This window comes from Pleurodeles waltl, chromosome 9 (assembly GCF_031143425.1).
Source record: "Pleurodeles waltl isolate 20211129_DDA chromosome 9, aPleWal1.hap1.20221129, whole genome shotgun sequence".
Lineage (NCBI taxonomy): Eukaryota > Metazoa > Chordata > Amphibia > Caudata > Salamandridae > Pleurodeles > Pleurodeles waltl.
This window is the reverse complement of record NC_090448.1, coordinates 27,848,989-27,875,350: the sequence shown is the minus strand read 5'-3', so window position 1 is coordinate 27,875,350 and position 26,362 is coordinate 27,848,989. Positions and strand designations below refer to the sequence as shown.

The following is a 26,362-nucleotide window of genomic DNA, read 5'->3' as shown; positions in this document are numbered from 1 at the left end:
CTGTAAGAATGGAGGTGCTCTGGCAGACAGTGTGTGGGGGATTCTGGCACTGGCACGGCTGAGTGGCTTGGAGTGTATGAACTGAGGTGCACTGATGGAGCTGCGCCTGAGGTTCCAGTACTAGAACGGCAGTGTGTACTGACTAAGGAAATGGCTCCCTGTTGCAGTTACCCCCCACTTTTTTGCCTGATACTGATGCTGACTTGACTGAGAAGTGTGCTGGGACCCTGCTACCAGGCCCCAGCACCAGTGTTCTTTCACCTAAAATGTACCATTGTTTCCACAATTGGCACACCCCTGGCACACAGATAAGTCCCTTGTAAAAGGTACCAGTGGTACCAAGGGCCCTGTGACCAGGGAAGGTCCCTAAGGGCTGCAGCATATGTTGTGCCACCCTAAGGGACCCCTCACCTAACACATGCACACTGCCATTGCAGATTGTGTGTGTTGGTGGGGAGACAAAGGCAAAGTCGACATGGCATCCCTCTCAGGATGCCATGCACACAAAATACTGCCTGTGGCATAGGTAAGTCACCCCTTTAGCAGGCCTTACAGCCCTAAGGCAGGGTGCACTATACCACAGGTGAGGGCATAGCTGCATGAGCAATATGCCCCTACAGTGTCTAAATCTATTCTTAGACACTCTAAGTACAGTTGAGGCCATATTAAGTATATGGTCTGGGAGTTTGTCAAAAACGAACTCCACAGCTTCATAATGGCTACACTGAATACTGGGAAGTTTGGTATCAAACTTCTCAGAATAATAAACCCACACTGATGCCAGTGTTGGATTTATAAAAAAAATGCACACAGAGGGCATCTTAGAGATGCCCCCTGTATTTTACCCAATTGTTCAGTGCAGGACTGACTGGTCTGTCCCAGCCTGCTGCTGAGAGACTAGTTTGACCCCTGGGGTGAGAGCCTTTGTGCTCTCTGAGGACAGAAACAAAAGCCTACTCTGGGTGGAGGTGCTTCACACCTCCCCCCTGCAGGAACTGTAACACCTAGCAGTGAGCCTCAAAGGCTCAGGCTTCGTGTTACAATGTCCCAGGGCACTCCAGCTAGTGGAGATGCCCGCCCCTGGACACAGCCCCCACTTTTGGCGGCAAGACCAGGGGAGATAATGAGAAAAACAAGGAGGAGTCACCCACCAGTCAGGACAGCCCCTAAGGTGTCCTGAGCTGAGGTGACCCCTGCCTTTAGAAATCCTCCATCTTGATTTTGGAGGATTCCCCCAATAGGAATAGGGATGTGCCCCCATTCCCTCAGGGAGGAGGCACAAAGAGGGTGTAGCCACCCTCAAGGACTGTAGCCATTGGCTACTGCCCTCCCAGACCTAAACACATCCCTAAATTCAGTATTTAGGGGCTCCCCAGAACCTAGGAAACTAGATTCCTGCAACCTGAAGACGAAGAAGGACTGCTGACCTGAAGCCCTGCAGAGAAGACAGAGACACCAACTGCTTTGGCCCCAGCCCTACCGGCCTGTCTCCCCACTTTGAGAAAAACTGCAACAGCGACGCGTCCCCCAGGGTCCAGCGACCTCTGAAGTCTCAGAGGACTACCCTGCATCTAAAAGGACCAAGAACTCCTGAGGAAAGCGGCCCTGTTCCACAAAGACTGCAACTTTGCAACAAAGAAGCAACTTTTAAAGACCACACGTTTCCTGCAGGAAGCGTGAGACTTTCCACTCTGCACCAGACGCCCCCGGCTCAACCTGCGGAGAACCAACACTACAGGAAGGACTCCCCACTAGCTGGGGTGCTGTAACAAAGGGGGTGGGCCTTTGAGGCTCACCGCCAGGTGTTACAGTTCCTGCAGGTGGAGGTGATAAGCATCTCCACCCAGTACAGGCTTTGTTACTAGCCACAGAGTGACAAAGGCACTCTCCCCATGTGGCCAGCAACATGTCTGGTGTGTGGCAGGCAGCTAAAACTAGTCAGCCTACACGGATAGTCGGTTAAGGCTTCAGGGGGCACCTCTAAGGTGCCCTCTGGGGTGTATGTTACAATAAAATGTACACTGGCATCAGTGTGCATTTATTGTGCTGAGAAGTTTGATACCAAACTTCACAGTTTTCAGTGTAGCCATTATGGTGCTGTGGAGTTCGTGCATGACAGACTCCCAGACCATATACTCTTCTTGCTACCCTGCACTTACAATGTCTAAGGTTTTGCTTAGACACTGTAGGGGCATAGTGCTCATGCACTTATGCCCTCACCTATGGTATAGTGCACCCTGCCTTAGGGCTGTAAGGCCTGCTAGAGGGCTGACTTATGTATACTTCATAGGCAGTGTGAGGTTGGCATGGCACCCTGAGGGGAGTGCCATGTCGACTTAGTCGTTTTATCCCCACTAGCACACACAAGCTGGCAAGCAGTGTGTCTGTGCTGAGTGAGGGGTCCCCAGGGTGGCATAAGACATGCTGCAGCCCTTAGAGACCTTCCCTGGCATCATGGCCCTTGGTACCAGGGGTACCAGTTACAAGGGACTTACCTGGATGCCAGGGTGTGCCAATTGTGGAAACAAAAGTACAGGTTAGGGAAAGAACACTGGTGCTGGGGCCTGGTTAGCAGGCCTCAGCACACTTTCAAATCAAAACTTAGCATCAGCAAAGGCAAAAAGTCAGGGGGTAACCATGCCAAGGAGGCATTTCCTTACAGTAATTACCAGTGGCTGTAATTAATTCAAGTATTCCACCCATCATTGTTTTTCTTCTCTCAGTGCGATACCCGAAGTGTGATGGGTGTCCAAGACATGGATTGTCTACTTGGTGGGCCGCTGGACTCAAATGCACCTCACTTATGAAGCCCAAATGGGCTAAAATTGGTCTGGGGTTGCTTCTGTCCCCATTCAAAGGAGACGTGGCGGTTTGGACACAATTGTTCCTTTTGTTTAGGAGCAAGACAACATGGAAAAAAAAGACAATGGACTAGAGTGTGGCCCAGAGTAATTACCAGATTAAATTCCTTTAAACACATGCATATTTCTCTTGCTGTATATAGGTTTGTATTTAGTTACTAATAACCACAACTTATACTAGGTCACCAGTCTTTGTTACATGCTATCATGATTGGAAGCAACAATGCTCAGCAAGTATATGACTAAACAAGGACTTTCAGGCAATATCGGCTGGCTATATAGTTGCTGCAAGGGTGGGGGAGATGTAGTCTGGTCACTAGGTTATGAACTGTGGATGCATTTGCACTTTGCATTTGTATCCCCATGGAACCTCTGTTCATCTAAGAGTCTTTTAGGGTGTATTTCTGTCAAGATTAGGAATATTTAGAAAGAAGGCCAAACAATAAAGTAAGAACATAAAAATAAATGCACATTTACCCTAAATAGCAGTCTTGCTCCTGGATGATAACTAGGATCTACACCAGAGCAATCTTGAGGTGTTTTATTTTGTTCTATCAGAGTTCGCTTAGCCTGAAAAGATTCTATGAATATAGGATGTGATCGGGTATTAAGGCACCAAATGCATACCTGTAATGGAATAATGGGCTCACCTCGAAACAGCAGGACAGTGGTCTCAGCATAAATGCTTGCGTTTCTAAGGCTTCTGGTCTGTATAGTCCTCAAGCTTCTTCAGATGTCACACAGTATGGGGCTGTTGCTACCACTGCTGAAACATGATCCCAATGCTGCTAGCACTGTTCTGATATTTCTAAGTACTCATCAACTGCCCTGTGTAACCAAATGGTACGTGTACAGTTTTGAGTCCTGATGGGGCAGCAGGGGTTGTACACCACCTCAAAAGCGTCAACTTGCCACTCCCCAGAATCAGTCCCATCAAACCATGCATTCAGTATTGAGATGGTAATATTCATGCCATGCCTATGAAGCATCCCATATAATAGTGGACTGCTTGGCCATGCAGCTGGTTTTACACAGATAGCAAGAGATATAATGGTTATGGCAAACCATGATTTCACTATGTTTTATTCTGCTCTGCAGCAGAACAGTTCCAAACTACACGAAGAATGACAACAACGTTGAGAAGAGTCCTGCTTTTGCGCAGAGTACAATGTTAGAGCTGATACCGTGACGGTTTACATTTGTTTGTTAGGTTATACAAGGCACCGGACGAACTTAAAATATAGGAGGTATACAGAGTTAAAGTGTTATTGCTTAAGCTTTTAAGCAAAATACTTAACATTTTAGACCATTTTTAGTAAATCTATTTCACACCCCTTCAGATTCTTTTTAACAGCCATCCATCCCTCTGGCAGCTGGCCGTGTGAGGTATTTTTTCATATAATTTTTCATATAATGTCACTCCACAGACAGTCATTTGCTACTCAAGGAAGCTTGGATCACTGTATTGCAGGCAGTAGGCAAAAGAGTTGATAACCGAGACTGGGTCTGAGCTAAATTAGGGTAGGCTTGCGGAAACTAGAAGCAATGACCAGAAGGTGAGTAGAGAGAAGGCACCATTGTGGTGTTATACACATTTCCTTTGTACTAAACAGGTGAAATGTCATACCTTCCAGTCACCTAAAAAAAGAAGACTTTTACAAAATACAAATTGCCTTAGCAGATCAAATGGGCTGCAGTAATATCAGAGTGAAGTAAGGGAAAATTCCAGTCATCAAGGCATTCATGGAGGGTTTAAAAGAAGTAGTCTCTCCAAGAGCACCCGTGGTCAGCTCATTCAGTCACCTTTTGAGCCACAAGCAAAATACTTCACATTTTAGACACTTTATACTAAACTTATTTCACACCCCTTCAGATTCTTTTTTAACAGTCATCCACCTCTCTGGCAGCTGTGCTCCCCCTTCTATTCTATATTTTCGACTTCCAACAAAGAGTAATATACCTCCAAAGTGAATGCTGATATAAAAAGTGCACACTGATCCTTGTATATCTGATGCTCCCCAATGACTGGCTGATGGAGACAGAAAGAAAGAGTGATGGCTCAGATGGCATGTCTTTCGGGAGGGGGGGGGGGGGGGAGAATGGGGGGGGGCAGAGTGCCTGTTTTCATAAAACAGTCTCCATCGGTGCTAGTCTACATCCAGAGATTCTTTCTGGGAAAGCTACAGTGACACAGGGACGAGTAGTTTGAAGTATGAAAAGATAAAATGCTGCTTTGTCATCCTAAACTCTGCATCAACATTCTGGCTGCTTATTTTTTTTATTTAGTTGAATCTTTAGTGAAAGCATAAGGCACAACAAAAATCAATACTATGAGCTGAAGCCGAAGTAAATATGTAACATGGTAGTCTGTTACCAGGACCTGTAAGAGACTGTTTGACATGTTTGGGTTTAATACTCAAGAATCATAGCTGTACAGAGTTTACAAGCACAGCAGTAATGATGGTAAGAAAGGGGAGTGAAGAGGTATGAAAGGAGGTAACATGTCTTTGCACCAGACTATGTGAGCTAATGCTGCATCCACAGAAGAGGCACACTGATAGGTTGATTAACAACCACAAAAAACAAAGATTCCAACACAGATCTCTCTCCAGGGCTCATAAAACATTGTTTCTTTCATCCATTCTACATCCACTTCCTATTTATATCTGTGCTTCCCCCACAAAGTCGTGCCACTATCTGTACTTTCTAACGCAAAACACATTCCATTACACGAAAGTCAACATTTTGTCAACGCGCAACTGCTGTAGTAACACTTTAAAAAAATACTCTGTAATAGGTTGAGTTCAGCAATGTTAACATGTAGTCACAGTTATTTAGCAATTAAACTAAAATATCTACCTGAGCTTGACCTGCCACCTGAAAATTGTGTGCAGCCCACATCCCGGCTGATGCCTCAAGAAATTGGTGTCACTGAAAAATAAAAACCGTGAATTAAATACACAAACATGGATAAAATTACTGTACCCATGACAGTTGTTTTACATTTTTATCTTGTACAGATTTGTGTCCCGAAAGCCCACTAGCCACGAGAGAAGTGAATGCAAATTAAATATAAGGAGTTTCGGTGGCCCACCTCATCATAGGGCCACATCAAACACCAAAACAGAGAATGACAATCCACTACAAAACAAAGGAGAATGCCTGCCCCAGCCTGGTACAGGGCCACACTCCCCAACCCGAAAGAAGGAGAAGTAAGCCCATTAACCACCAGTGAATTTCAACTAAAACCAATAAAGGGATAGAAGCAGCACACCCTATTTTAGGTCCATGTCCCCATCCCAAAGAGTACAACAGTCTTTCCACCCCGCCCCCCTCCACTCTCAAAAAGGTGGGTGAGGACCACCCTTGGGATACAGCCTTGCTCCCACCACAAAAGGAGCAATTCAGCCTTTCTAACCCCCTGACGGGTAGAGGTGGCACACCTTCATAAGGTTGGGGGGTTCCATCAAATAGAGGGGATTTCAAAATGGTACCAAAACAAACATAAGGATGGGGGCTGTCCACCCTGGTATCTGACCATAGCGTTGGGACTTCCAGAGGGTCAAAGGCTACAGGGGAAAACAAAAGCCCCTCTACTGTATACAACAACAAAAAAGAAGAGGTAGAGTCTGCCCGTTACCCAAAACGGGTGCAAAACTCTCTGATAGTGTGACCTTCCCCCCTCCCCCCCCCCCCGCCACTATCAAAGCCTACCCCACTAACCTAGCCCCCCTCCCCCAAACAAAGGCATCCCCATGGCAAGTGGGTACATTTTGATTCTGGTTACATGTAAGCCAGCGGAGTGGATACAAACCCCTATTTTCTCTCACTTGCCATACTCAACAGCTGCAATATTCAGGCAGGGAGTCAGCTGGCAAACAGCAAAAACTACCAAACCCAAAGGTTTTTTTTTTTTTTTTTTTTTTTTTAAAGTCAGGCACCCAGGGACCTCTAGGGTGCTGGTGTCTTGTGTGGATCCCACTACATTTTCTTACCCACAATGGCCTGCAAATATCAAACTTTGCCAAACTCACATTTTCCTCACATTTCTGTGACAGAAAGTTCCAGAATCTGCGCAGATCCACAAAAATTCTTATGACCCAGTGTTTTTACACTTCTCCTGATAAAAACACTACGTAACTTGTGAGGCTGGGCCTAGATCAAAGCAGGAACCATGAGTAGTCAATAGGAACTCTGCATGGTCCCTGGTTTGATCTGTTTCTGTTGCAGGCCTTAGGCTTAGCCACACAAGTGAGGTACTTTTTGTATTTATTGGGAAACATATGGAATAATAGGTGGTAGAAAGTTAATGGAACTTTCTAGCACAGAAATGTGAGCGCAAAATGTATTTTTTTTTAGTCAAAGTTTGAGGTTTGCAAAGGCCTTCTGGGTAAAACAAAAAAGTAATGGGGATTACGCAAGGCACACCACCATGTACTCCCTGGGTTTCTAGTTTTTAGAAATGTCTGAGTTTGGTAGGCTTTCCTCAATGGCTGTCAAGCCTAGGCCTAGACAAAAATAAGCCAGCATGCAAGAACAAGTCACTTAATTTTAGAAACGCTTCTTTTGGAGACTCTAGCCACAGAGGAGAGGGTAATTTTAAATCTCCCACCATTAATTCTCTATCCAGATATTCTCCCTCCTGGTGGAGGCACCACATACCTGTATACTGCCTCATGCCCAAGTAGGAGACCCAATGATGAAACTGTCCATTCTATTACAGGAGTGGATATTATATACACTGCTGGCTGGATTAGCGGTTGAGGGTTTCCAAGACACTCCAAGTGAGATTCTGGTATTAAGAATGGTGAAATTCTCTCTTTTTGATTTACTATGCACTTCCTTAATGACAGCGGGCACTTGTTGCAGTAGCTAATATTTCATTAGTTATGGGAATGCATTTTATGTTGACAACACTTTTCCCAACATTGCAGTTGGTAACTCTACCTTATGTGTGGGGGTGGTCAGAGTTCAGTCATAATACTGAGTGCCAAAGTATTGTATCCACAATATTGACAACCACAGTATCTCAAAGGAAAGTGTATATACACTTAAGTTTATTTTTATTTCTAACACGCATTTCGGTGGTCACTGCTACAGTCCTGTAAGGTGTGGTCACTATTGTAGTCTTATCTTATGTGTTTACTACTGCAGCAGTGATCAAAATCATTAGTAGGTCGGGATTATTTTCATTGATCAGAAGTAGCTCTCACTAAAGTTGGAGACCTTCAAGATAGTCTCTCTACCAGGCAGGGCATTACTGAACCTTAGTAACTTGTTTTTCTGATTGAGATTTCTAGCTGCAGATTCCTCACCTTTTGAATAGATACAGACGCAGTAACTAATTGGAGGTGGGTCTGTGAATGGACTTGAACCAGATAGTCCTGCAGAACCGAGCAAGCAAAATGCCCCTCTCAGCTGACCGAACTGTCCAGGCAATAGTGCTCCAAGAATTTATGGAAGGCAGCCCATATAGGCACCTGGTACATTTCTAGAACAGGGACTCTGTGCTAACAGTTGTAGCAGCTTTGGTCCTGGTAGAATGAGCATGCAGTCATTCTGGTGGCTGCTTTTTAATAAATGCGTAGCAGATCTTAATGTAGAGCACTGTCCAGCGTGAGATGGTTCTCTTCAGCACTGCCCTGCTTGTTTTTTGCTCTAAAGAACCCTACAAATAGCTGATCATCTACCAGTTTTCTTTTTTTTTTCCCGATCCATGTAAAAGCTCATCGCTGTCTTGGGGTCCAAGCGATTGAGTCTCACTGTCTTAGAGGGTTGAGGCAGAGCACACAACAATAGCAGAGGGATGGCTTGTGTGACATGGAATGGTGACAACTTTTGGCAAGATCGATGCTCACATCTGCATACCCATCTTGTCCAGCAAAAGGAGGGTTATGGTGTGTTGAGACAGAGCATGATTTTCTCTCCTCTGCTGTACTGAAATAATGGCGAAAAAAACACTGTCATGACAGTGAGAAGCCACAATGGCCAGCTGTGAAGTGGTTTGAAGGGAGTGCACATCAAGAATGTTAGGACCAAGTTAAGGTCCCACTGTGGAATTTAAAGAGGGAGGCAGTAAAACAGATGTTAAAACCCTATTTAAAAAAAAAAAAAACACAACTACTAGAGATATAAACAGCACAGGCTGAGCCAGCACTTTCCAAAAAGTTGAAAGATACCCTTTGATAATGCACAGAGCAAGGGCATAACCAAATAACAAAACTCCAGATAACTTTGCCTGGAGGGGGTCTATCTGGTGAGTGACGCACCATGCTACTCATTTGTCCTTACAAAAGGGCTATACAGTAGTAAACTGAGGGATACCTGGCTGCCAAGAGGACGTTGAGGAGGGGATGATAAGCCCAGAGCATATAGCAGCTCTGCACTCTTTGAATCGCTTAAAATCGCCTTGCCCCAAACAGGCAAGTTCAGTTGGCGGGCATATATGTAAGGGTGTTCTAGACATCAAAGAAACCAGTTGCTTATAGTCCGCATGGCAACAATGGCCACACTGGTGCCAATGGCTCACACAATGAAATCAGTGGTCTCTAAGCCACAATGAATGGATTGTGAGCTTGGCTGCATCACACGTTTTGGATGGCCTGGACAAGAACAGGTCGGAGATCTTCTGAGCTGTACACCAGGGAGGACTGGAGTCAAAGTCCAAAAGTGTGTGGGAATAGCATCCCAGAAGACAACTGGTATTTAGCAATCGGACAGCCAGGCTGCTGGAAAGAAGAACTCACTTTCCAAATGTTTCCACTCGTTTAGACTCTCCATCGGGGGGAGTAGTCGAAAAAGTGTTGGTGTTGGATCTGCTTGTGCACTAACCTGCAGTAGTAAACGTATCGGGGGAATGGTTCTGAGAGACAAACACAGGGTCACCTGGGGCAGGGTGATGGCATCTTGCTATTTGTATGTTGACTGGGGGCCAGAGGGAGGTTTTGCCCGAGTCCCTAACAGAGTATCTATCAATCAGGATTTTTATAGCGTGCTAATCACCCATGAGATAATCAATGCACTGGTGCCTCAAATGGTAAAATAGGCTCAGAAGATGGAAGCCCCGGTTGGAAATCTTCTTTAAAAACGTTGGTCTTGACCTCCCAAAGTGGGAGGCTGGAGTTCAAGGACTTCAGCTGCCCTACACATTACCACAGTATAGGAAGCAGATTCTTTGGCGGCTGGGTCACGGGGTGACAGAACGCCGTTTCAGGGAAGGTATCGAGAACACTAGTCTCCTGCAAGTCATCATATCAACTGTCTTCTTGATAGGGATGTGCAATCTCATGACCAATGTCATAATCATTGTCCAAGTCCCTGCCGAAAAGAAGTGCAGATCAAGTGGAGGAAGCAATGCCTTAACTGTTGGGCACGGCTGTGGTAGAGGTCAAACCAGCGCTGACTCAGAGTCAAAGAGTACTATGGGCATCTGCTCATAAAGCATCAATGGATTTGACACAGGCATCAAAGTCCTAGGGACCAGCGTGGGCCTTGGGAAAGAGGTGGGATGAGGATCGGAGGTGTCGTCGTAACAGGCATGGAGGGCCCAACGGCCATGAAGTGTGAGCTTACCAGCGGCACTCCAGATGGAATATCTCTCAGCTATTTGGGGACCTGAACGTCACCAGAAGGAGTCAGTAAAGATCCAAAGAGCCAGCGGAGAGCCGTGTGGTACTCTCTGATCTGCTGTGAAGTGGCAGACAGCTCCAGGAACTCTAGATATGACCGAACTCATTGCACGATCATCTCCCAAGTCGGGCAACCCAGGAAGCGAGTTAGACAGCCATGGCGTTTCCACTGCAATTTCCCACAAGAGGGTTACAAAAGTTGCATTTTCATTGTGAACTCCCGCAGGAAACTCTGTTCTCTGATGCAGCATAACCACCTGCCATGAAACTAAACCTACTTGCCATGAAAATCAAACTTTAATCTAAAGTGTGCCTTTGTTTGGTTTAACTATTCTAGCTAGTTTTCAGGTATCTGCATTACAAAAACGTGTCAGGAATGTTTTGAAGTGTTAGAGAGGGAATTGTGTGCATCTTGACAGATAATTTACATATCCTTTGAGGACTGGAAGGGGTAGAAATATTTCCTTGCGTCAAAAGCGGGATCATGAGATCAACTGAGGATTTGAAGATCCCAGTTGTCAGATTGTTGGACAGTACGTGAAAAGGTTTGCTGTGGCGATCATCATATCCTGCCCAACACCAAAGCCTTCATCCTAACCAAAAGTGACAAATAGGGTACAAGAGGCTATGGGGAGTAAACCGGACTCCAGGGAAGATATTTTGGGAAGGGGGTGAGGGGGCGGGCCAAGGGTGAAGGCTCCAATGGCACATATATTGCCCACAAAAGGACCAAAAATATCTGCCCTTTTTTTTTTTTTACAGCACTCTCCGATTCCATTTAGTACCCGCAAATTCAATAGCCTTAATTTTTTCTTGCAAATCCTAACAAAAAAAAAAAAAGTTACACCAAAAAAGAAAACGGCCATGCACTTCTGATTTAGAGGCAGGGCCTGGCTTGAGACTAGGCAATACTCCCATAGCCCCGCTGTAGGACGTTGGCTCTGTATGCACTATTTCAAAGTAAGGAATAGCATGCACAGACTCCAAGGGTTCCCCTTAGAGGTAAGACAGTGGCAAAAAGAGAATACTAATGCTCTATTTTGTGGTAGTGTGGTCGAGCAGTAGGCTTATCAAATGAGTAGTGTTAAGCATTTGTTGTACATACACACAGGCAATAAATGAGGAACACACACTCGGAAACAATTCCAGGCCAATAGGTTTTTGTTATATAAAAATCTCTTTTCTTAGTTTATTTTAAGAACCACAGGTTCAAATTCTACATGTAATATCTCATTTGAAAGGTATTGCAGGTAAGTACTTTAGGAACTTTGAATAATCACAATAGCATATATACTTTTTACATAAAACACATTTAGCTGTTTTAAAATTGGCAATTTTCACAGTTCCTGGGGGAGGTAAAGTAATGTTAGTTCTTGCAGGTAAGTAAACCACCTACGGGGTTCAAATTGGGGTCCAAGGTAGCCCACCGTTGGGGGTTCAGAACCACCCCAGAGTTACCACACCAGCAGCTCAGGGACGGTCAGGTGCAGAGTTCAAAGTGGTGCCCAAAACGCATAGGCTCCAATGGAGAGAAGGGGGTGCCCCGGTTCCAGTCTGCCAGCAGGTAAGTACCCGCATCTTCGGAGGGCAGACCAGGGGGGTTTTGTAGGGCACCGGGGGGGGGGGGGGGGGGGGGAGGGATGGGGGGGGGGGGGACACAAGCTCACACAAAAAGTACACCCTCAGCGGCACTGGGGCGGCCGGGTGCAGTGTGCAAACACGCGTCGGGTTTTCAATAGGTTTCAATGAGAGACCAAGGGGTCTCTTCAGCGATGCAGGCAGGCAAGGGGGGGCTCCTCGGGGTAGCCACCACCTGGGCAAGGGAGAGGGCCTCCTGGGGGTCACTCCTGCACTGGAGTTCCGATCCTTCAGGTGCTGGGGGCTGCGGGTGCAGGGTCTTTTCCAGCCGTCGGGATTTTAGAGTCAGGCAGTCGTGGTCAGGGGGAGCCTGGGGATTCCCTCTGCAGGCGTCGCTGTGGGGGCTCAGGGGGGACAACTTTGGTTACTCACAGTCTCGGAGTAGCCGGAGGGTCGTCCCTGAGGTGTTGGTTCTCCACCAGTCAAGTCGGGGTCGCCGGGTGCAGTGTTGCAAGTCTCACGCTTCTTGCGGGGATTGCAGGGGTCTTTAAATCTGCTCCTCTGGATACAAAGTTGCAGTCTTTGTTGAACAGGGCCGCTGTTCTCGGGGGTTTCTTGGTCTCTTGGAAGCAGGGCAGTCCTCTGAGGATTCAGAGGTCGCTGGTTCCGGGGAAAGCGTCGCTGGAGCAGTTTTCTTTGGAAGGCAGGAGACAGGCCGGTAGGACTGGGGCCAAAGCAGTTGGTGTCTTCTTTCTTCTTCTGCAGGGGTTTTCAGCTCAGCAGTCCTCTTCTTCGGTAAGTTGCAGGAATCTAAATTCTTAGGTTCAGGGGAGCCCCTAAATACAAGATTTAGGGGGTGTGTTTAGGTCAGGGAGGGCAGTAGCCAATGGCTACTAGCCCTGAGGGTGGCTACACCCTCTTTGTGCCTCCTCCCAAGGGGAGGGGGTCACATTCCTATCCCTATTGGGGGGATCCTCCATCTGCAAGATGGAGGATTCCTAAAAGTCAGAGTCACTTCAGCTCAGGTTGCCTTAGGGGCTGTCCTGACTGGCCAGTGACGACTCCTTGTTTTTCTCATTATCTCCTCCGGCCTTGCCGCCAAAAGTGGCGCCATGGCCGGAGGGGGCGGGCAACTCCACTAGCTGGAATGCCCTGTGGCGCTGGAACAAAGGGGGTGAGCCTTTGAGGCTCACCTCCAGGTGTTACAGCTCCTGCAAGGGGGAGGTGATAGCATCTCCACCCAGTGCAGGCTTTGTTACTAGCCACAGAGTGACAAAGGCACTCTCCCCATGTGGCCAGCAACATGTCTCGAGTGTGGCAGGCTGCTCAAACCAGTCAGCCTACACAGGTAGTTGGTTAAGGTTTCAGGGGGCACCTCTAAGGTGCCCTCTGGGGTGTATTTCACAATAAAATGTACACTGGCATCAGTGTGCATTTATTGTGCTGAGAAGTTTGATACCAAACTTCCTAGTTTTCAGTGTACCCATTATGGTGCTGTGGAGTTCGTGTTTGACAGACTCCCAGACCATATACTCTTATGGCTACCCTGCACTTACAATGTCTAAGGTTTTGCTTAGACACTGTAGGGGCACAGTGCTCATGCACTGGTGCCCTCACCTATGGTATAGTGCACCCTGCCTTAGGGCTGTAAGGCCTGCTAGAGGGGTGACTTATCTATACTGCATAGGCAGTGTGAGGTTGGCATGGCACCCTGAGGGAAGTGCCATGTCGACTTACTTGTTTTGTCCTCACCAGCACACACAAGCTGGCAAGCAGTGTGTCTGTGCTGAGTGAGGGGTCCCCAGGGTGGCATAAGCTATGCTGCAGCCCTTAGAGACCTTCCCTGGCATCAGGCGCCTTGGTACCAGGGGTACCAGTTACAAGGGACTTACCTGGATGTCAGGGTGTGCCAATTGTGTAAAACAAAAGTACAGATTAGGGAAAGAACACTGGTGCTGGGGGCCTGGTTATCAGGCCTCAGAACACTTTCAAATCAAAACATAGCATCAGCAAAGGCAAAAAGTCAGGGGGTAACCATGCCAAGGAGGCATTTCCTTACACCCGCTCTAAACGTAAACAGGCGCTTGCACAGATATTGGCACAGGACTGGATGCTGGCCAGGTCATGTGACCACAGTGTGCCACACGGGGAGCTGGGTACAGGCCCTGTGCCTAGAACCTGTTACTGATGGGAGAACACAGGCATGCCAGCTATGCAGTGAAGCAGACGCTGAGTGCACTGGAGGCTAGATGCAAATGAGTCCTATTAACTCCCAATATGCAAGTCCAAAGGCAGTCTGCATCAACAGTTTAGGAGCACAGGAGGTTGAGCGTGACACTTGGCTCAAAGCCTTACACAGCCACAGTTAGGGCCTGGCTGAAGACAATATGCAGTTCAATGTGGGTGAGCAGGAGATGAGCTACAGGGCCTGGCCACAGGCACAGCAGGGGCTGGCTGCAACAAAGAGGTATGAAATATATAATCAAAATACCCCAAAACTTCCCTGGAAAACTGTTTGTTTAGTTATACTTTCTTCTGCTCAAAGGCATTAATATAGGTTTTAAGATATTAACCAAAGAGGGAGAAGAGCAACTGCCTGCACCATTCCTCTCCTTGCACTCTTAAAGATGCAGTCCTCAACAGTGTTCCAATTGACTGCTGTTTGCCACCTAGTGTTAGCACAAAACATGCTCAGGAATATTCAGTGCTTATTGTGTCAACTGTCACTGATGGTAAAAAAACAATCAGTTATCAAGCTGCTTTCAGTATATCACTTTCTCTACACTTTATGCTCACAGCTTGGTTTTAGCCAATAAAACACTTTTTAGGAAATGTGGACACTGGAGAAGGACAGCACACTAGGCTTTACAAAGTCTCAAACATTCCCATACAAGCTCCATATGTAAGTGTTAACACTTGTGAGCTCACAATATTTCTATTGGTAGACGACCCATATTTTGCGCCTGTCATACTTCTCATGATGTTGAATACAAAGTGTGACTCGAGGTTATGTTCTCTGCAATTCAGTCTAAATTTACTAATATGTTAATTAAATTATACATTTAATGAGTCTGATCTTCCATTTGCTCCTCACCAGAGACAAGAGGTACCATCCAAGTATTTGTTTCTAACTGCACAAAGTATTGCATACTCCATTGATAGGTGAATTTTCAAAAACATTAGGTCGTGCATAGGGCTTTAAGTTTCCTCTCTAAGGGCCTCAAAGTTCCTCTGCAGCCTCACAATAGACTGGAATGCTGCTGCTGGAATACTAGAATATAGAAAAATTCAAAAAGTTGGTTAAACTAAACCAACACAAGGCCACTCTTGTTTTCATATTTTAAGATTTTAGACATCACTGAAAGGTTCTTGAGACAGAGGAATTTATTGGCACATCTTGCCAAAAGATTCTAAAATTCCATAACCTACTTGTCTACCGGCATTAATTTTGTTTGTGTTCTGGCTGGTAAAGCGGGCGGATTATGCCATTACAAGAGCAGGTTGTGGTGTACTCTCAGAGTCTGCCTACAGCCTGGGAGGAGTATCACTGTGTCAGGTCTCACATTCAGTGAAACATGTTCATTAACATGATCATGTGTGGTATTTTGGGTGTCCCATGATTTGGCAGAGGCCCATCTCCCTTGAAGGTTTTTTCTCTAAAGCGTCTGTCAAGAAATGAAGGAATTCATCTCAAAAGCAAACACTGAGTTCTACTGTCAAGAGTTTTAATTTGTGATTCTAGGTGTCTTTATAAATCTCCCATAGGAGACAGTTTGTAGTGATCGGCAATGTGTGCAGGCAGGCATTTTTCATAGAAACTATTAATCAACTTGGTCATTAAAGCAGACTAAAATTCAGACACATGGGGTAAACTGCCCGCTGCCTGACTGTCCTATTGCTAGAAGGTAACTAACTTCCTCTACACTATTTACTGCCAATTTTCCTTATTAAATGTAATAGCTGTTCAGGTATTCACTGCCACCAGACATTCCAACTTTGCAATATGAACAAATCTGACTTTTACAGTGGGCAAATACTGTGGATTCATTCCACCTATTTCACAATAGAAGATTCTCTCAAAAAGGAAAGTTCCGCTACACTGCGTCTTTTCAAGATTGGTACAACTGATAGAAATCTCCTCTGGTACTCTGTTTAGAATACTTTTTTTGCATAGAGTTGCACTAACATGGAAATTTCCATTTGCCAGGTCAAAGAAAAAAATACTTCCTCACGATTAAAACCAGGTGGAGATGGAGGATTCTACATCAAAGGTAACTCCGTTTTGCCCCCATTCCCCTCACTGCTGGATTGCAAGCTTTTCAGAAAAATGTGCATGCCAGCAACTTAACCAGTCATTAAATATGACTGTCGTTCCCACACCCGCCATCCCGTCCCCCTTGCTTTGTGACCTCCTTTCTCTTCCAATAGTGAGTGAACCTATACCAAGGTCTTCAGGTCAACAGGCACCGAAGAGTTTGGAGACGCATGTCGGTCTCTGCTAGGAAGTATTTTGTGCTCTTAAAGCAATATAACTGAAGTAGCCTAGTGCCTCAGTTAAGTTAAAGTCACAGAAGCATCAGAAGACGGCTTCTCCCATACCCAGGTTTTGTGCACCGGCAATAAGGTAAAACAGAAAGATGGCTTAAGAAATAATGTAAAATGATTCTCTTCAAATTTCTTTACCCCTAAAGCAGCCCTGGGCCAATAAACTAAGGTGATGGTAAAGCACCTATCAAAGAGTATGAAAACGTATACCATCTGGAATGTGGAAGGACAGTCGAACTGAAAACAAACACGTAAAAATGCAGGAGATTATACTTCTTCATTACCTTGTTTGGAACAACAATGTAAAGTCCTGGTCCCGGAAATGCACCTTTGACATCTGCTTGCAAATCTCCTTGACATAAACATGGACTACAACCTCATCAGTTCCCTTTTCATAGTGATCATTTTTCACTTGAGTCAGGTTTACAATGGGATCTACAAAAAAAATTAAATTAGGTTAGAAATGGTGCACCAAGTGAATAAAATTGCACATATATGGGTAAGTTACTTACTTGTAATCCTAGTTCTCCCTCAAGGCTGGGCGTAAGTTAAAGACAGCCTAAGAATTAGCCTTACTGCTTGCACGTTTGAGCTAAGGAAGGTCTACCTGTCTGCAAGAGGAACTGGATGGTGCCTGACAGGAGATATCTCACCCACGAGAACACAGCCAGGGCCCATTGAAGTAGAAGAACTTGCCAAGGCACATCTTGACAAACAGACTACCTAGTTCAATCAAGCCAAGCTGCCCAAGGAGAAGGAAAATGTGTGACTGCTATTTTTTTGAAGGGGGGAAAAAAAGAGCAAAACTTGTATGTTGTTAAAGAATGGGTGCAGTGGAGCTGAGCAAATGGGCATTGGGATGAATTTGCTGCTATTAACAAAGATATTAGCACAAAACCTACTTTAATACAGTTAAAGGGAAGTGTAAAACCTTTCTGTGATGCTAGTGCAACCGGTTTGGGCGCACTGTTATCCCAAGTATAGGACTGCAAAGAAGTGAATACAGGATTACCATCTCATGCCCTGAATGATAAAGAACAAAAGTACTCTTTTGAGGACTGAGGACCAGTGTCCGTATTTGGGTTTTTAATCATTATTGCCATGATTATGTGTATAAGTGTTACATACAGATTATACATGGTTGTTTTAATTGTTATTGATTAATGGATCCGTGATTTCCTTTTCATGAACAATGTACATTGCTAGATTTCAAATGCATAGTTTCAGAGTAGAACATTTAGATGGATGGGAGAACACAGTGGCAGGTTGTTTAACTAAAAATAAGAAGTATGAGAAGCAGGATGAAGTTTTCAAAGTGACACATGTGGGCATGGCTGGTTATGAGTGTGTGCTTTGTCGTGCTATACGCAAATACAAGTGGTTGGATGCTGAGGGACTGCATGAGAATTTGTTTGCAGTAAAGGAGTGTGTGGTAATACTCTGGCCTTGCGAGGAGAAAGTAGAAAAGATGTTTGTGCTAATGAAGGATACATTGTACGAGAACATATGAGAACGATTATGGAGTGTGGATAAATGGTAGGCTAATACCATCAATTGATCAGAGAACACAAACCGATGAAAAGGCGCATTTAGGCCATTTGGCATGAAGCATAACCATGAGATGAGTGGAAAGAACTGTGGTAGTCGGGAATGGACAGAATGATTGAGGATATAGTAAAGAGATGTGTCTCATATGCCAATAATCATTACGATTTCAATACAGCAAGTACATCTTTAATTCTGATACCAGTGCTCAATAAGGTGCTGAGACAAGTTACTATAAATATTCTAGAACCACTGCAGGGTCTTGGTGGAAGCTGTAGGTAGACAGTAGTTATGGCTTGATTATCTTTTTAAACTTAGCTTGAGTCAAAAGTAGTTAGTGTGATAATGGGGGTGGGTTCTGAGAGAAGGGATTAATTAAGGACATCAGGACAAGCCACTGAACACTGGCAGACTGCACTTTATAACCTGAAAGCAATTGGAAGGTGGAAAGAGTTAATGTAATAGAAATGGATATCATTTGGTTTGCTTTGAAAACAATCACTTGTTATGAAGAGAGTTGGAAAAGTGATTGTAGGCAAGTAGACCTTTAACAGAAAGGAGGACAGTGTGCTCCATTTACTCCGATTAGCAGCAGAGAGGTATCTGAGTGGATGGTATATGAAGATGAATGAATGGCTTTGAAGGAAGTGAAGGATTAGATTGCAAGATGCAAGTAAAATATAGAAAGGCGAAGAAAAGGAGTGTGATCAAGTTGTCAGAGGGTGATTTGGCATGTGTGAAAAATCCTAGTTCTGTTAAAGAACAAAACAAAATCAGTCTAATTTGTATGGTGGTTTGTAGTGACTTATTAAGGGCTGGAGCTAAAGGTGGAAGAAGATGGTGAACGAAAGAACGTAGTGCACTTAAGAATGGTACAGGATGTGGTTTTGTTTGTCATTTCCCATAGTCAGTGCTAGTGTGTGTTTCTGTGTGTGCACTGAATGTATGTATTTGTTTCATTAGTGTTTATGTTGTTGCATTCATGTTTTAGAGATGAGAGAGATGGGTACATACTGTAATTAGTAAAAGAATCTGTAGGCTGTGTACATATTCTTGTAATCCATATTACAATGTCATCTGGAATATTCCTGCACTGCACCAGCTGCCATGTCATACACAATAAAGGCATGTTTTAGACTGTGTGAAAAGTTACCTTGTACAAAATGGAGTTTCCAGCAATAGCTACATTGCGGGCAATTTTAATCTTGCAATATGGAAAATGTTACTTACCCAGTAGACATTTGTTTGCGGCATGTGGTGCTGTAGATTCCCATACTTTGCAAAAATCGCCAGCTAGTGTTGGCCCCGGAGTATTGCAAGTTGTTTTTGTTCGAAGAATATTTTCAAGTGACTTCTCCTCTTGGTGAAACTGCACATGGGCATCAAGTCCTTTGTTAGATTGTTTTCCCCCAGGCGGGTGAGTATATACAGAGAGTAAGGAAAATAAATGTCCATGCTGAGAATGGAAAATGTCACTTACCCAGTGTACATCTGTTCATAGCATGCAGTGCTGCAGATTCACATGCTATGCATTATTCCACCATCTAGTGTTGGGCTCGGAGTGTTTTTCTTCGAAGATTTATTTTCGGAGTCACAGGATCAAGTGACTCCTCGTCTCGGTCATACTGGGCATGGGCATCGACTCCATTGTTAGATTGTTTTCCTGCAAAAGGGTGTAGGAAGGAATGATAGAGTGTAATAATATAAATGTTGTATAGAAATAGTAAGTAAAAGTATATCTCCATGTAAATGTATATACATATGTACAAATTAGAAAAACCGCAACGACTATAGGCTTCCGGGTAGGAGGGAGGGTGCATGTGAATCTGCAGCACTACATGCCACAAACAGATGTGCACTGGGTAAGTGACATTTTCCGTTCGATGGCATGTGTAGCTGCAGATACACATGCTATGCATAGACTACAAAGCAGTTACTCTCCCCAAGAAATGCAGTCCCTAGCCTGTAGGAGTTGGAGTTGTTTAAAATAATGTTCTTATGACAGCTTGACCAACATTGGCCTGTTGGTTTGAAAATATATCTACACAGTAATGCTTTGTAAATGTATGTGGTGTAGACCATGTGGCTGCTTTACATATGTCTGCCATTGGTATGTTTCTAAAAATGCCATGTATGCACCTTTTTTCCTAGTGGAATGTGCTTCAGGTGTGATTAAAAGTTTTATTGTTGCCTTAATGTAACATGTTTGTATACAATTAACAATCCATCTTGCTAATCCTTGTTTAGAGATAGGATTCCCTTTATGTGGTTGTTGAAAAGCAACGAGAAAGCGGTTTTGTTTTTCTGAATTCTTTTGTTCTGTCCACATAGTACATTAGAGCTCTTTTAAGGTCAAGAGTGTGAAGGGCTCTTTTTGTAATTGAATCTGGCTGTGGTAAGAAGACTGACAATTCCACTGTTTGGTTTATGTGAAAAGGTGCTACAGCTTTTGGCAGAAATTTTGGATTAGTTCTAAGTACAACTTTATGTTTGTGTACTTGGAAAAAAGGCTCTTCAAGAGTGAATGCTTGTATTTCACTAACTGTTCGGAATGAAGTAATGGCCACTTGGAAAGCAACTTGCCAGGTTGAGAATTGAATCTCACAGGGATGCATGGGTTCAAAAGGTGGGCCATTAATCTTGTGAGTACAATATTGAGATTCCAAGCATGAACAGGTGGTGTTCTAGGTGGAATAATAAATTTGAGTCCTTCCATGAAGGCTTTTATAACTGGGACTCTAAAGAGTGAGGTATGTTGTATAGTCTGCAAATATGCTGATATGGCAGTAAGATTAATTTTAATAGACGAGAAAGCTAAATTTGACTTCTTTAAATGAAGTAGGTAGCATACAATATGTTGTATTGATGCTGTAAGTGGCTCGGTATTTTTAGATTGATAGTAATAAACAAACCGTTTCCATTTGTAAGCATAGCAGTGCCTAGTTATAGACTTGCGTGCTTGTTTGAGAACTATCATGCATTCTAATGGAAATTGTAAGTATCCAAATTCTATGACTTCAGGAGCCAAATCGCTAAGTTGAGAGCATTGTGATTTGGATGTCTGATTTGTCCTTTGTTTTGTGTTAACAAATCCGGTATGTTTGGAAGTTTGTCGTGAGGTACTACTGTCAGGTCTAGGAGTGTTGTGTACCAATGTTGACGTGCCCACGTTGGGGCTATTTGTATCATGGTGAGAGAGGTCTGACGCAGTTTGTTGACCAGAAATGGTAGTGGGAGAGGGGGAAAAGCATAAGCAAATATCCCTGACCAATTGATCCATAGAGCATTGCCCTTGGACAGAGGGTGTGGGTGTCTGGATACAAATTTATGGCATTTTGCGTTTTCACTTGTTGCAAATAGGTCTATTTCTGGTGTCCCCCACTTTTGAAAGTACTGATGAAGTACTACACAGAGTGAATTTCCCATTTGTGTATCTGTTGGTGTGTTCTGCTTAGGAGATCCGCTAGCTGATTGTGTATTCCTGGGATGTATTCTGCTAGTAGATGAATGTGATTGTGAATTGCCCATTTCTATATTGTTTGGGCTAGAAGGGACAGTTGAGATGAATGTGTCCCACTTTGTTTCTTTAGGTAATACACGGTCGTCATATTGTCTGTTTTTATCAAGACAGTCTTGTGTTTGGGAAGTGGCTGAAACGCTTTTAGGGCAAGGAACACAGCTAATAATTCTAAATGGTTTATGTGATAATTTAGTTGTTTTGAATCCCATTCCCCTTGAATGAAGGCTGTTGAGATGAGCTCCCCAACCTGTCATTGATGCATCTGTTGTTATTGTGGTCTGAGGCACAGGGTCTTGAAATGACCGCCCCTTCATTAAATTGCTGAGATTCCACCATTTAAGGGACCTGTGTGTTTGGCGGTCTAACAAAACTAGATCTTGCAATTGACCCTGTGCTTGAGACCACTGCTGTGAGAGGCACTGTTGTAGTGTTCCCATGTTTAGTCCTGCATGCGGTACTATTGCTATGTATGATGCCATCATTCCCAATAGTTTCATGATAAATCTTACAGTGTAGTGTTGATTTGGCTGTATTTGTGGTACGAGATTTTGGAAAGCCTGTATCCTTTGTGGACTTGGATAGGCTAAGGCTTTTTATGTATTGAGAATAGCACATAGGTAAGGTTGCACCTGTGCTGACTGAAGATGGGATTTTTGGTAGTTGAGAGTAAACCCTATTGTATGTAGAGTCTCTATTGTGTATGGAGTGTATTGCTGACATTGTATAAAATTGCTTGATTTTATTAGCCAATCGTCTGGATAAGGAAACACATGTATGTGTTGTCTTCTTAGGTGAGCTCCTACTGCGTTAGACATTTTGTGAATACTCTTGGAGAGGTTGTTATGCCGAATGGCAGAACTTTGAATTGGAAATGTTTTCCTGCTATTATGAATCTGAGATATTTTCGGTGAGCTGGATGGATGTGTATATGGAAATACACATACTTGAGATCTAATGGAGTCATGTAAACTTGTTTTTGTAGTAGTGGAATGATGTCCTGCAGAGTTACCATGTGAAAGTGTTCGGACAGGATACATACATTTAGGGGTCTGAGGTCTAGGATGGGTCTGAGAGTGTCATCCTTTTTGGGAGCGAGTATACTCCTGTTCCTTGTTGAGAATGTGGGACCAATTCTATTGCCTATTTTAGTAGCAGCGATTGTACCTCTTGCTGTAATAGAACATTGTGTTCTGGGGACAATTTGTGATAACGTGGCGGAATGTTTGGAGGGGTAGAAATCAATTCTAGGCAATAGCCATTGCGGATAATTGACAATACCCATTGGTCTGTGGTGATAATTTGCCATTGGGAGTGGAATAGCTGCAGTCGGCCCCCACAGGAGATGTTTGGGGTTGAGGAATGGTTAATAAGTGACTGTTTAATTGAGGTAGTGGCTTGTTTTGAGGCCTGGAATTTGCCTCTGGTTCTAAAGTGTTGGCCTCTATAAGAACCTCTAAATCCCCCCTCTATGGTACTGCTGTTGTTGCCCTTCGTTTGCCTGGGAGGTAGAAGCCTCTGTGGATTGTGGCTTGAATCCTCCTTGTTGCCTACGAAAGGAGCCTCTGTAAGGTGTTGTATATAAGGTTCCCATTGCTTTGGCAGTGTCTGAGTCCTTCCTGAGTTTTTCTATGGCAGTGTCTACCTCAGGACCAAACAGGTGTTTTTCATTGAAAGGCATATTCAGCACTGCCTGCTGTATTTCTGGCTTGAAACCAGAGGAACGTACCCATGCGTGTCTGCGTATGGTGACAGCAGAATTCACGCTTCTAGCTGCTGTATCTGCAGCATCAAGGGCAGACCATATTTGGTTGTTACTTATGGCCTGACCCTCCTCAACAATCTGTTGTGCTCTTTTTTGGTGTTCTTTTGGCAGGGGGTGATAGAGTTCCTGCATCTCGTCCCAGTGGGCTCTATCATACCTTGTCAGCAAGGCTTGCGAGTTTGCAATTCGCCATTGGTTAGCAGCTTGTGTCGCTACCCTCTTGCCGGCAGCATATAATTTCTTACTCTCTTTGTCAGGGGAAGGAGCATCCCCTGACAACTGGCTATTAGCCCTCTTTCTGGCAGCACTCACAACCACTGAGTCTGGAGCTATTTTGTGGGTAATGTAAGCAGGGTCTGTAGGTGCAGGCTTATATTTTTTGTCAATGCGTGGTGTTAAAACCCTTGCTTTGACCGGCTCACTGAATATCTCATCCGCATGCGTAATCATGCCAGGTAACACTGGGAGGCACGGATATCGTGAGTGCGTGGAGGATAAGGTGTTAAAAAGAAAATCCTCTTCTAAAGGTTCACTGTGCATAAGCACCCCATGGTACGCTGCTGCTCTAGAAATAACCTGCATGTATGCAGTAGGGTCTTCTGGTGGAGAAGGTTTGGAAGGGTATAAGTCCGGGTCATTGTCAGGAATAGGATCTGGATCATAAAGATCCCAATGATCAACCGTATCACCAGGAGAATTTTGTGAATGAGTTGGTGAAGGCAAAGGTGGTGGGCTAGAGGGTGGTGGTGAAAAAGAAGGTGGTGGTGAATGAGGGGGAGAAGTATGCATAAGTAATGGCTTCTCCTTCCTCTAAAAATCTTTGCGGGTGGTGGAGCAGTATCTACATGTTCTTGGAAAGCCAACTTTTTCTTGGTCTGTAGAGGAGGTGCAGTAATTATTCTGCCAGTCTCTTTATGGATATGAATTTTTGATTGTCTCTCATCCATGATTTCAAATCAAATCAAATCATTAACATTTATAAAGCGCGCTACTGACCCGTGTGGGTCTCAAGGCGCTAGGGGGAGTTACTGCTGCTCAAAAAGCCAGGTCTTGAGGAGTCTCCGGAATGCGGAGTGGTCCTGGGTGGTCCTGAGGCTGGTGGGGAGGGTGTTCCAGGTCTTGGCTGCCAGGAAGGAGAAGGACCTCCCACCCGTCGTGGAGCGGCGGATGCGAGGGACGGCAGCGAGCGCGAGGCCAGAGGAACGGAGGAGACGGGTGGGGGCGTAGAAGCTGAGGCGACGGTTGAGGTATTCCGGTCCCTTGTTGTGGAGGGCTTTGTGTGCGTGGGTGAGAAGTCGGAAGGTGATCCTTTTGCGGACTGGGAGCCAATGCAGGTGTCTCAGGTGTGCAGAGATGTGGCTGTTGCGGGGTACGTCGAGGATGAGGCGGGCCGAGGCGTTTTGAATACGTTGCAGGCGTTTTTGGAGTTTAGCGGTGGTCCCAGCATAGAGGGTGTTGCCGTAGTCCAGGCGGCTCGTGACGAGGGCGTGGGTCACGGTTTTTCTAGTGTCGGCGGGGATCCAGCGGAAGATCTTGCGGAGCATGCGGAGGGTGAGGAAGCAGGCGGAGGACACGGCGTTGACTTGCTTGGTCATGGCGGGAAGAGGGTCCAAGATGAAGCCGAGGTTGCGGGCGTGGTCTGAGGGGGTCGGTGCGGTACCAAGGGCCGCGGACCACCAGGAGTCATCCCAAGCGGACGGGGTGTTGCAGAGGACGAGGACTTCCGTTTTGTCAGAGTTCAGCTTTAGGCGGCTGAGCCTCATCCAATCTGCGACGTCCTTCATGCCCTCTTGTAGGTTGGTCTTGGCGCTGGCGGGGTCCTTGGTGAGGGAGAGTATAAGTTGGGTGTCGTCGGCGTAGGAGGTGATGATGATGATGTCGTGCTTGCGTACAATGTCAGCGAGGGGGCTTATGTAGACATTGAAGAGTGTCGGGCTGAGCGATGAGCCTTGAGGTACGCCACAGATGATCTCGGTGGGGTCTGAGCGAAACGGTGGGAGGTAAACTCTGAGAGCAGTTTGAGAGAAAGGAGGCGATCCAGTCCAGGGCCTGGCCTTGGATCCCGGTGGAGCGGAGGCGGGTTATTAGGGTGCGGTGACAGACGGTGTCGAAGGCCGCTGAGAGGTCTAGGAGGATGAGGGCGACTGTTTCACCGTTGTCCATCAGGGTTCTGATGTCGTCTGTGACTGAGGATGGGTTGACTCTGTGTCCTCAGAAACATGATCAGATGGTCTATATGACTGTTCGTCGAGTGATTTTGAGCTCTTCTTAAGATGGCTCGAAATTTCTTGTTCTTCCAAATAAGACTTTTTCGGCTCCGAAGATGATAGTTTTTTCGGGCCCGAAAATGCAGCCAGTTGTTTCGCCTCCGAAGCAGGACGTCGAGACTTTGACTCCGAAGAGTGGGAACGCCGACTCGGTTCAGAAGTTGAGATTTTGATGGGGTGCTCAACTCCGGTATTGACGGAGGTCTGGCCTTTTTCGGCACCGAACCCGAAGGTCGGTTGACAAGAATCTTCTTTCAGGTCGAACCATGGCTCTCTGGCAGTGGTGCACCCAAGGCCTCCGAGGACTTTTTATGAGTGGGCGTAGGGGCAGTCGTACTCACGTGCTGACCAGCAGTGATGAGTGTCTTCCTCAGAGTCTTCTTCAGAGTCTGTGTCTCTGATTGAAACTGTTGTGTGCGCCTGTTCTTCCTCCATGGTGTCTATGTTCGGTACTCTTCAACGCCATTTCCAGTATCCTGGCTCTCCGATCATGCAGGGTCTTTTTGGATCGAAACGATTGACAGGCCTCGCAATCCTCTTCTCTGTGATTGGGGGAAAGACACAGATACATACAAGGTGTTGGTCTGTGTATGGAAATTCTGCGTGGCATCAGGGACAAAATCGAAATGCAGTCCGATCCATCAGGCTTCGACGTG

The 26,362-nt window shown here is 45.3% G+C and overlaps 1 protein-coding gene across 4 annotated transcripts in view; it reads right to left on the bottom strand.

Annotated features, from left to right (window-relative positions):
- Positions 1-26,362, bottom strand: part of USP19 (ubiquitin specific peptidase 19) — a 458,230-nt gene that overhangs the window by 274,100 nt on the left and 157,768 nt on the right. For all 4 annotated transcript variants that reach the window (XM_069206188.1, XM_069206190.1, XM_069206191.1 and 1 more), the window contains 2 exons: positions 16,897-17,047; positions 5,721-5,792 (listed from right to left, as the gene is read on the bottom strand). In XM_069206188.1, the coding sequence (XP_069062289.1) occupies positions 5,721-5,792; positions 16,897-17,047 (223 nt within the window). The remainder of the gene's footprint in view (positions 1-5,720; positions 5,793-16,896; positions 17,048-26,362) is intronic.